The 11,286-nt window shown below is 52.6% G+C and overlaps 1 protein-coding gene across 1 annotated transcript in view; it reads right to left on the bottom strand.

Annotated features, from left to right (window-relative positions):
* Nucleotides 1-825: 825 nt before the first annotated feature.
* Nucleotides 826-11,286, bottom strand: part of COL4A2 (collagen, type IV, alpha 2) — a 112,112-nt gene continuing 101,651 nt past the window's right edge. The window contains exons 41-47 of the mRNA XM_008590103.1: nt 9,767-9,928; nt 9,572-9,670; nt 9,054-9,200; nt 8,788-8,904; nt 7,260-7,451; nt 5,706-5,992; nt 826-1,927 (exon numbers count right to left, since the gene is read on the bottom strand). Of these exons, the coding sequence (XP_008588325.1) occupies nt 1,670-1,927; nt 5,706-5,992; nt 7,260-7,451; nt 8,788-8,904; nt 9,054-9,200; nt 9,572-9,670; nt 9,767-9,928 (1,262 nt within the window). The 3' untranslated portion in view covers nt 826-1,669. The remainder of the gene's footprint in view (nt 1,928-5,705; nt 5,993-7,259; nt 7,452-8,787; nt 8,905-9,053; nt 9,201-9,571; nt 9,671-9,766; nt 9,929-11,286) is intronic.

Genomic DNA, 11,286 nt, shown 5'->3' with positions numbered 1-11,286 from the left:
GGGATGACTTGAGCAGCCCCTTGTTTTATCCCCCATGCAGTTTTTTCCACAGGGAAAAGTCCTGGGGGCCTGAAAAGGCTTCTCTTGGGTGCTGCGCTCCTGGGCGTAGAGCTGCCAGTCTCAGTCAAGCGAGTGGGTGGGGTGAGCTGCTCCAGTGGCCGCCACTGCCCGTGGAGGTAACCCCCGTAGTAATGCACCCTCCAGATGGCTTTGTTCCTTCTGCTTCTCTCTGCCCAGGCCCCCCCCGGTTCTCTGGACCCCCCACATCGCCCCCCTGGGCAGAAGTCCTTGTCACAGTCAGCGTCTGAGTTACAAGTCATGACAGTGGCTTATCTATTTCAAGTAACTTCATAAGGTAGAATACTTATTTCATTCTTAGAAAATATCTAATATGAGATTGAATTTCAAAGGGTAAAAGTAAATTCTGTGGGTTGGGTTCCTAAGGGTCACCCAAGTTCCAGAGAAATCAAAGCCAGGGACGTGTCTTGGAGAATGTTTCTTTGAAACACTGAGGTGTGACTTGGGAAGTGAGGCTGGAGCTAACAGGATGGCTTTGGAAGCAGGTCTGTGAAGGACCCACCCTCCACATGCCAGTGGCGGTGGGCGGGGTGTTCTCTGTAGACACTGGTGAATTACACACACAGGACAGTCCCTGGAGAAATGAGTGACCGCAGACTCGGGCCGACCCCTTGGGGACACAAGGGCAGCAGCGGCCCGGGCCAAGCGTGCACATGTCTCGCAGGCCCGAGGCGGCACCTTCCGTTCAATGGAGCAAATGTCGTGTTCTACGGACGTGAGAAATCAAGGCAGTCAACAACTCGGGGGTTAAAAATGTCGAAACCAACTTTTATTGTGTGATTGTTACACAGGATAGAGAGTCAGGGGAGCGCGACTCACAGCGAGGGATGGAGGGTGGGGTGGCCAGGACAACTAGGGGCACTGGAAATGTCACTGTGGACTCTGCAGTTTGCCTCCGAGTTGCACAGCTGACAGCAGACGGCGAGACAGGTCCCCAAACCCAGTGGTCCATAAGGACATGGCAGATGATGGCTGGTGTGTGACTATCAGTGTTTTTTAAAATTAAGAGCACAGTTTGGCTTTCTTGAGGGGATAATTTACATCAACTGTATTTGGGAGAAAATAGTGCTGTCATATCGGCTGGGAAAACAGGGCCCAGCCACTGGGGCCCTTGCGTGGGCGTAAGTGGCAGTGGGTTCAGGAGTCCCCGGGCCTCTGGCTGTTGCTGGTGGCATGTGTTCACACGCTGTGGTCTGTGCCACCCCACCCGAGAGTTAGGCAATGTGAATTGTTTGCGGCACTTGGAAATACAGTGGCTATAAGGCGCACGTTGAGTGGTTAGCTACACCCAGCGGCGTGACAGTCTAGCATGGTCTGGGAGGGTGCGCGGGGTTCACAGGGGTCTACTGGGAAGGACTGAGTGTCCTAGAGGCACGGCTGGGCTCTGCTCGGAGTCCAGAGAGCGGCCAGCACCTACTCGATGACAGGTGGCTAGCTGGTGGGAGTGCTGGTGCTGAATTCCTTCGGTGGCCTTTCGTTTTTTTTTTTTTTTTTTTAAAGAAAAAACAGAATGACGTTCGGGCCGGCATCTGAGGTAATACGTTAAGAATAAGCACCAAAACGGCCCCCCCGGGCGTGCTGCGCGCGGGGCTCACAGGTTCTTCATGCACACCTGGCAGCGGCTGATGTGCGTCCGGATGAGGCCGGCCTTGAGGGTGTCGGCGGAGGGCGAGCCCTGGAAGCTCTGCTCGGGGATGGTGGTGAGCCAGAAGCTGTACTTGTTGGCGTAGTAGTGGCAGGTGCCGCGGGCCCCGTTGCATTCGATGAACGGCGTGGCACGGAAGTCCTCCAGACAGCTGCCCGGGGACACCAGCGACTGGCCACCACCTTCGTCACCGGCCGCGGTGTGCTGCACAGAGGGCAGAGACACAGCCGGGTTAGGAGACCACATGCCGGAAACGGCACGGGAGTCGGGTTATAACCCACTTTGGTTTGTTTTTACTGAACACCACACCACGCACGTCCCTCTATGTCGATACAGACCACGTGCAACATGCTCCGGAATGCACCGCATTCTGCAATAGTGGCCGGCGGAATAACGCTGGTCTACACCCACCTGTCTACACATGCCAGTCTACATGTGGGGCTGCCCTGGCACCAGGGCCACAGGGCCACAGTGCCGCAGGTGGCGGTGCATCGACATAAACCGACATTCATGACTGCGTATCCAGTAAAAACTGGGACAACCACAAAAGCAGGTCTAGTTAGGAGAGGTAGTTGGCTACGACTATATCTACGTAACTATAAGTATAATTTAGGTAAGAAAATTTTTTAAAAAGCACCTACCTAATCTTCCATTCAAAGAAAAATGTCTGGCTGAAGAGACAACGAAATGTTAACTTTTTTTTTTTTANGACTATATCTACGTAACTATAAGTATAATTTAGGTAAGAAAATTTTTTAAAAAGCACCTACCCAATCTTCCATTCAAAGAAAAATGTCTGGCTGAAGAGACAACGAAATGTTAACTTTTTTTTTTTTTTATAGCAAAAATAAAATTAACCTGTGGGCCAGCATCTGAGGTTGAGAATTTAAAAAGTATGCCCCAAATGGGCCCTCCAAGCCTCTCCTCTGTGAATGTGGACTAGGGAGGGAGGCTGAGCAGTTTTAATTATTTTTCCTTTTAAAAAATCTGTACTTGCTAATTTTCTACAATAAATATGTATTACTTGTGTAATTAAAAATTTTTTTCAATCCGAGGTTAATTAAGCAATTAGTCGATTCTTAGGCTGATGGCTGGGAGACTGGGTGAGGTTTCTGAGGGAAACTTTTCTTTTTTGTTCAGTTTAAAGTTCTACTTTCAGGTACACATTTTTAGCTTTTATTGAGGCTCATGGCAGGCCCCTGGAACTCAAAGTTTATATGTAAGAGCGGCTTCGTCGGGCAGGCCTGGTCCATGGGCGGTCAGACTTGTTCATTCTGAACAGGACGTCTCAGTGCAGCTTGCAGGGAAACAAGAGGCTATACTATGGTAGGAGATTTGGGCAGGAACCCTAGTTTAACCTTTTCTTTGAACAAAACAGCATAAAACCAAAAAATTTAAAGGGAGTTCTCACAGGACACAGAAACCCTTCCCACTCTGGGCTGCCTGCTCTTGTGTATTGTAAACAGGTGGTGAGAAGCAGGTGCATCCTCTGGAGGTGTCTGGGGCCTCACTTTGGTGTGAGGAGCTGAGGCCATGCTGGGAGCTGCCAGGGGATCCCGGGAGGGACATCCAAAGGAGCGGCCTGGGGCTCCCAGGACAGGCCCTGAAGGGATCATGGCCCCAGAAGCCTCAGAGGCTGGGACCAGCTGGGGAATGTCTCTGAGTTTGGTGCACAGACATGCAGGCACACGTGCATGCATGTGTACACCCATGCACACCTGTATGCACATGTGCATAGCACACAGTGTATACTTCTGCACACAGGCACACATGCATGCACACCTGCATACACACAGTGCATGATCATGCACACACATCCATGCACATCCATGCACAGCGCACACTCACATGCACACACCCACCCACCCACGTGCATGTTCATGCACACACACATGCACAGGCACATGCGTGCACACTTGTGCACATGCACACACACAGACCCTTTCCAAATCGCTCTTCTCAGTGGACAAGCCTCTAGCTTTGGGACTCACAGCAGCTAATGTATCTTAAGAGAATCACTGCACGAGAGCCTGACCATGAGAAGGGACCTCGAACACCTCCCCATCCTGGTGGACCTAATAGCAGCCTGAGTTGATAAAGGAAAAACTGAAATGACAGCTGGCTGGATGAATGTGGTCGCCACCAGACCAGCTTTGAGAGAGACCACCGGGGAGAGGGGAGCAAACAGCACCTGTCCCAGCCTGGCTCCCAGCATGGCGCTCAGGGGACGCAGAAAGCCCTCCCTGGGGGCCGCCCACCCTGCGGACCGAGAAGGGTGAGCAGTCGCGGGCCTCAGCACTGCCCCCACCTCTGCGTGTCTGCTGTCATCTTTCCCAGTTGGCTCTCGTGCGGAGAAGCCAGCAGCCCTAAGGGCACAATGTGTTCACCTTACAGAATGGACCAAAGGGTTTCAATGCACAGGAGAGACACACAGTCTTGGTGCAGATCCTGTCCCCTAGACAGGCAGACGGGGCCCATGTAGAGGGCACAGAGTTAAACACGTCAGCCTATTCATCCACCACCAGCACCAGTGGGGCACGCTCTGCAGTTCCTAGAAGTCAGGGTACTTCCAGCCCGTCGCCCTGTCCCCTGGTCTCGAGTTAAACACGTCAGCCTATTCATCCACCACCAGCACCAGTGGAGCACGCTCTGCAGTTCCTAGAAGTCAGGGTACTTCCAGCCCGTCGCCCTGTCCCCTGGTCTCATTAGCTGGGCAAGGAGACCACCCATACCTTGTGGGGACTGTCAGGTTCCAGGCTAGCTGAGCTGTTAGGCATTTATTGAAACAGAGGCTAATGTGTGCAGAGAGCGAGGTCTGCCTATCACAACATTAACTTGAGATTTAATTGCTAATAAAGTCAGGGACGCCTGTCCTTTTTGGATACTGTGTAATCACTCTGGGATTCATGACGGAGAAGCCTCATTTATTTTTGAATTTAACGAGAGTTTAAAAAATAGCAACCAAAGCTTACTTCCCCCACAACACGAATTACCCTGAGGGTCACGTGAAATCATAAGGTTGCTCCGTGGACCTTCCAAAGTCACCTTACTTGATAAGCTTCTCAAAAAGTAGAACCTGTGCCTGTCCCTGCACGGAATTTAGTATCCTGTTGTTCAACTTATTGTAGTCATAACGCCTGCTAAAAACATTAAAATATCAATACTTGCTTATCTTTTCCTTTCTTTCCTAGAATCTAGGGGTTTTTTTCCCTGTTGTACTGAAATATTAGCAATCATTATATAATTTATATATCATGTTATTTATATAATTTATAAAATATTTAACATCCAGTTAATATAGTTGTAGTTATGACAGTTGTTATAAATATAAACTCAGTGGAGGACCTGCCGTCCTCAGCCAGACTTTCCCTCTTCCTCACAATGGTGTGTTAACAAGTAAACTTGCAGGAAATGCTGTGCTGTGTAGTCCTTATCCTTAGTGTGGAGGTGACCCTGCACTGGCCCAGACCAAGCCTTCTCTATACCCAAAGACCATCTGAACTTAGCATTTTCCTCGTCATTTTCCACCAACTGGTTAATAGATATTTCTTGAGGGTATTCTAGGTTCCAGATAGATTCTACATAAAATTCTTAGGATTCTAGATCAAATTCTGTATTCAGACTCTGGTAAAGCCCAAGAGAATTTTATCTTTCCTGTGTACTTAGTAAGATGGATAACAGGCCAAATTCATCCTAATTACACTATGTACAAAGGCGAGGTGGCAAATTAATGTGCCCCCTCTGGATGGGAGCGGCCCCATGCATTGGCACATGGCTCAGTCAGCAGAGGGCAGGCTGTATTCCAGCTCTCACTTATCCCCTGGGCCAGGTGCCCTTGTGCAGTGCACAACCTGAACAACTACCCTGTCTGATTATTCATACAAAGTTCTTGCTGCGTCCCGGGCCAGGGTGGGGGAGGGGAGAGGAACTAGATTTCCACCTGGTTCCATGCTCTGGGAGAAAGTGGGCAAGTGCCACCTACCATGAGGAAAGAGTACCCAATCCACAAACTCCGCCACCCTGCCGGGCAGTGGGGGATGGAGACGTCTTGACTGTGGACCGCGATGGCGACGGCAGGGGCCTCGCACACAGAGCAGCGGCTGATGTACGGCTTGATGTCGTCCTCGGCCACAGGCATCATGGGCAGGGGGGCGGTGGTGGAGAGCCAGTAGGACTTGTCATTCCGGCTGGCGTAGTGGCAGACGTCGCCGGGGTTGCAGTAGAGGAAGGGCATGGTGCTGAACCGCGCCAGGCAGGAGCCTGCCAGCCCTGTGGGAGGAGGGGCCGTGAGCCACAGCCCCGTGTGGCTGGAAGATGCTCCTGCCAACCCCAGCCAGGCCCGGGAGGCTCCACATGGCAGGGTTGGCCATCTGCTGGGGGCTTTCCAATCCATTTTAAAAAACACTGAACAGACTACACTGGCATTTTGGATGGGCCTGCTCTTCTAGAAGTTCTCACATCTATGCCTGGACCAGGTTGGGTCAGCAGGGAGCTGTGTCTTTATGGAATAGCACTTTGGGAAGCCCCATGTTAGGGGGTCTTAATAGTACCAGCCCCAAGAAACCGTTGACAGGATTCAAGATGAGATCCTGCCCTTGTACTCCAGAGTCCCCAGGAGGAGCTCTGGACGCTCTGGCCTCCCTGCAGCTCTACTGCTTCTGGGCACAAAGATGGACTTTGTCTCATGGCCAAGTGAGCCACTCAGCTGAGCAGGTTTCTCTCTTCACACTGATTGCTCATGGCTTACAGCCAGCTGTGGGGCCACCATTAGCAGCGTGGCGTGCCCTGGCCTGCTGCTTGGCCCTGTTCCCAGCTCTATTTTAGGTCCTATCCTTGTCTGCCTTTGCTCCACTGTTTTTGAACCCTATTAAGGAAGAAAAGCAGAGAGACAAGAATGTGCGTAAGATCCTAAGACTCAGATCAACAGATGTCCATGAGCTGAATGCGCTGGTGGCACCTGCCCCGAAGAAACAGGACCCGCCACATCCCGGGAGCTCCTGGCGCACCTTCACATCGCTCCCCTCCCGGCGACCGTGGATGGAGGCACCCAACCCCACTTTTGAGTCACTTTAATGCCTTTTAAAGGCTTACATGAATAAACACTTGCACATACCCACACGTCCATCTTCCTGGGGGTGGTCTGTGCCAGAACGACCAATGTGGAGCCCCTCGTGGCCCTGCCTCCCCCCGGCTTGTCTACAGAACTTGGGGCAAAAAGCAGAAAGGAGGTGAAGCAGACAGTGGCCTCCATGGAGGGAGGTCAGCACATGGCCAGAGCCACAGGTGAGCCTGCGGCATTGACGCCGAGGGAGGCAGCTCCCTGCGTTAAGGTCCTGACGTCTAAGGGCTTCCTAAGACTTCTGCTTCAAAGGCCATTTTAATCTTTTCTGGACCCAAGAATGTGGGGGACCCAGGGGCTCTATCGGGAGAAACTCGCCAGCCTGGGAGGATTTGGGAATCTCACTGGGGCATGTGGCCCGACCACCCCCAGGGCCAGGAACCGAGCGGTGTGGGTGGGTCCGGGGGCAGCACCTACCCAGGTCCTGGTTGTGGGCTTTCTCCTGGCCCTCGAAGTACAGCAGGCTGTACCCGCTCCAGAGCTTGCTCATGCCCACGGGGCACATGGGCTCCTGCTCGGTCTGGCTGTGCTTCACCAGCAGGTAGCCGATGCTGACGCTGCGGCCTGGCATGCCGGGCAGGCCCGGGCTCCCTGGACGGCCTGGCTGACCTAGGGCGGAGAGCAGCAGCCGCCTTTCCAGCTGCCCGTGGAGACCGCAGGCCACAGGGGCAGCCGGGCAGCCCGCGGGTGCAGCTAGACCTGCTGGTCTTCCTTTCCCCAGAGGTTGGGTCTCAGTGTTTTTAGACCGAGAGCCCCTTGGGAAGGATTTGACCCAAACTTCGTGTTCCGTAAACATGAAATGGTAATAATGATGGTAGTGAGCACCGAGTGTGGCTCCTTTTCCATAAAGAGCTTGGCTGGCCACACCAATATCCCCTCTGGGGCCAAAAGACTAGAAGACCTTGGAGCTGGTGGTGTTGGAGCAGCACTGCGGTGCACCTGCCCCAGGTGAGTGGACCCCCTTCCTCCACCTGGCCGCGGCTCCCACTGCGGCCACTGCTGGGAGAGGCGGCTCAAGCTCGCCGTGCACTTGGCCCTTCCTGGGGGTGTTGGAATGTTTTTCCTGTGTAGAGCTGAAACCCGCCTCCCTGTCACTTCCCAGGGCTCGACTCTGCCCCTGGGGCACAACAGAGCATCTAGTCTGCCTCCAGCACTGTGGCCCTTCAAATATTTGGAATCAGCCATCCGGTTGATCCTGTCCCCACTGTCCCCTCCCCTCCAGGGGACACTCACTCTGGTCACTTCCTCCTAGGACCTGCTCCTCCCCTTTCCCATCATGGCCTCCCACCCTGGAGGGAGCCCTGTCTGTCTAGGTGTATTTGCAGGTGTGTCCCCTGTTACGCATAACCTGCTGGCTGCAGATCCCTCCCTGGGGAGGACGGTGGGTGGGTCACTCTCAGCTTTACTCTGCACTGATAATGCAGCTGGCATTTAATTCTTAGCAGAGCTGCTCATACCACTGGCTCAAATTGTCCTTGGGGTGATTAAAACAAATATCAAGAACTTTTTCTTTTGCACAGACTGCTGTTATTTCTGGCCTACTCCATCTTGCACATGTGCAAATAACTTTAGGAAATAAATAACACAGGGCTTTGCGATGGCTCCTGTTAATTTAGTTGGTTTCTTTTGGCTCCTTGTCTCAGGCCTTCAAAATTGTTACAGAGCCTGACTCTGGAGGATATTCACTGCCTCCCACGCTGGGCTGCAGGTGTCCCAGAGAAAGAAAGCTGGCCTGCCCTGGGCCTCTCTGTGCCAGGTGTCCCGTGGATGCGGGCACTAAGCAGCATGCCCAGGGATGAGGCTGCAGCAGACCGCTGGGGGGAGAGCAGAGGGTTTCTACAGTTTCTCCGCCTCATCTGTGCTTGTCCTACAGACGACAGTCTGTGTCAGACCCCCAGTGGGACCTGAGAAGTCCCGCCCTGTCCTTTCCTCGCTCCTCACTTACCTTCCTGGCCAATTGGCCCCTGGGGCCCCACGCGCCCTTGGTCTCCCCGGAACCCTGGAACAGCAGACACGCCACCTCTTCCCTGGGGCCCGGCCTTTCCTGGAGCCCCACGAAAACCTGCAGTCCACCGAATAAGCGGAGTGTGACTGGAAACTGCGATGATGGTGCTCAGCAAGAGAACAGAAGCGGACGCGAAGCAAATAGGGCAGAAACCCCTCACCACCCACCCCTGTGGCGGCCCCCAGGGGTCCAGCTCAGCACCCCACCTGGATCTCCGGGAGGGCCCTGGGGCCCCATCTCTCCTGGAGCCCCAGGAAGACCTCTCCTCCCCTGGGGACCCACTGTCCCGGGCTGGATGGCGATCTTCTGGGGGATTCCTACAATCCCTGGGGATCCCACAGGACCAGGTGCACCTGGAAAGGGAAAAGAGAGGCTAGTAACCCTGGGGCCACTTTGCTTCCTTGCTGTGAATGCTGTTCTACTTCTTGCCCGTGGAAGCCCAGCTGGGAGCTCCTAGAATGAGCTTGCTCTCCAGACACAAGGTGGATGAGAACCGCCTGAGAGGTGACTCAGTGCCTGCCACCTCGCCAGTTAATTTCCAGTTCCCCAGTCCCCATGAGCATCGCAGGCCCAGTCTTGGATTTCTCTTTGCTCTTTCGGGCATGCGGCCAGGGGCCTTAGAGATGTGCCCAAGCCCACGGGGCAGGCACAGGTCCCCGCATCCACTCCCAGGGGCAGGTAACCTCAGCGGCTGCGCTCTGCTGGTGTGGTTCCGGCCACTTACCAGGGAATCCTTGGTCTCCTTTGGGTCCCTTGGGGCCTCTGTCACCCACAGCCCCTGAGGCTCCAGTGTTCCCCATGAATCCTTGCTCACCTCTGGGCCCTGCAATAGAGCAGAATGTCAGGGACGTGGTGACTGGGGAAGGGGCTCTGATTACCTCTGGCCAACGCTGTGGGACCCTTCACTCTAGGCACCTACCTTTTTCTCCCGGGAGACCGAACACACCAGGTCTGCCCTGGGGCCCGGGATCTCCGACCCATCCTTTGGTGCCCGGGATTCCTGAAGCTCCTGGGCTCCCCTGATCTCCTTTGCTTCCAGGAAGAGCAGCAGGCCCTGGTGGCCCTGGTGGGCCTCGATAACCTATTGCATTAGTCACAAGAAAGGAGAGTTAAACAGGACCCGAGGAGGGCACCATCACCACCGAGCAGGGTGCTGGGGACTTGCTGCAGCCGCAGGAGGGGCCAGGTGGGGCCAGGTGGAGCCAGGTGGGAGGGGCCAGGCATCTGGTGCAGCCACTTGTTTAGGAGACGGTCTTTGGCAAGTTTGTAACACCAGGGGACTCCATCTTCTGTTTTTTTTTTTTTTAATTGTAGTAAAATATATATATAACATAAAATTTACTACCTGAGCCATTTTTAAGTGTTCAGTGACATTAATTCACAGTGTTGTGCAACCATCGCCACCGTCCATCTCCAGAACTTTTTCATCCTCCCAAGCTGAAGCTCTGTCCCCAACAAACACCAACTCCCCATTCCCTTCCCCCAGTCCCTGGTGACCTCCATTCTACTTTCTGTCTCTATGAGTCTGACGACTTAGGGACTGCATATCAGTGGAATCCTACAGCATTTGTCCTTTTGTGACTGTCTTATTTCACTTAGCATATGGGTTCAAAGTTCACCCATGCTGTAGCATGCATCAGAATTTCCTTCCTTTTCAGGGCTGTGTACTGTTCCACTCTGCAGATGGAGCACATTTCATTTATTGGTTCATCTGCTGATGGGCACTGGGTTGCTTCCACCCCTTGGTTGTTGTAAAGAGAGCTGCGTGGATGTGGCATGCAGACAGCTATTTGGTGATGGCTTCATCTTCACACCACGTCTTTCCAACGCTCAGCTAATAAGTGGCTACGTAATGCAAATTAAACCTAACGCTCGTCGAAGCACAATTGTAGTGGGCTAGAAATCTTGATTCTCATTAGATTTTATAATAAGGTTTTTAAGTAAATGCATGTGTGGGGCAAAAGCCCTCGGACAGGGGACCACAGCCCATAGATAGCGTGGCCAAAGCCCGTCTAATCAACTCTTAATCACTGGTAAGGTACGGGATTGTATACTTTAATTATTTTAGAGATGACAGGTGGTTGTCATACTGATCCTGTTAAGAGATTTTTAGAATTGCTGGAAGGAAAGCTGTGGAAAAAAATGTTTGCTAGGGGCAAGCTGTCTGTTGGGGGAAACTTTAGAGATAATTGTATTTAGATTTTATCATAAGAATGTAACTTTTGTTTAAGGAGAGGTCATACTTTAGATAATGAGCCAGTTTGACCAATTTAGCTCTTTACTAATTGTACTTTGGAATGTCACTTTAATTTACTGATATTACTAGTTTCCACTGTTAAGCTATACTTAGCCGTGGACAACTTTTGTAACACTGCCCATGTCCTTGTCCTTCTTTGATGATTGAATCAACTGATTTTCCTTGTGAAACTTCCTTGTCTT

The sequence above is a fragment of the Galeopterus variegatus genome, unplaced genomic scaffold (assembly GCF_000696425.1).
Source record: "Galeopterus variegatus unplaced genomic scaffold, G_variegatus-3.0.2 Scaffold5844, whole genome shotgun sequence".
Classification (NCBI taxonomy): domain Eukaryota; kingdom Metazoa; phylum Chordata; class Mammalia; order Dermoptera; family Cynocephalidae; genus Galeopterus; species Galeopterus variegatus.
Note: the sequence above shows the minus strand (reverse complement) of the source record. Positions and strands in the feature narration are given on the sequence as shown.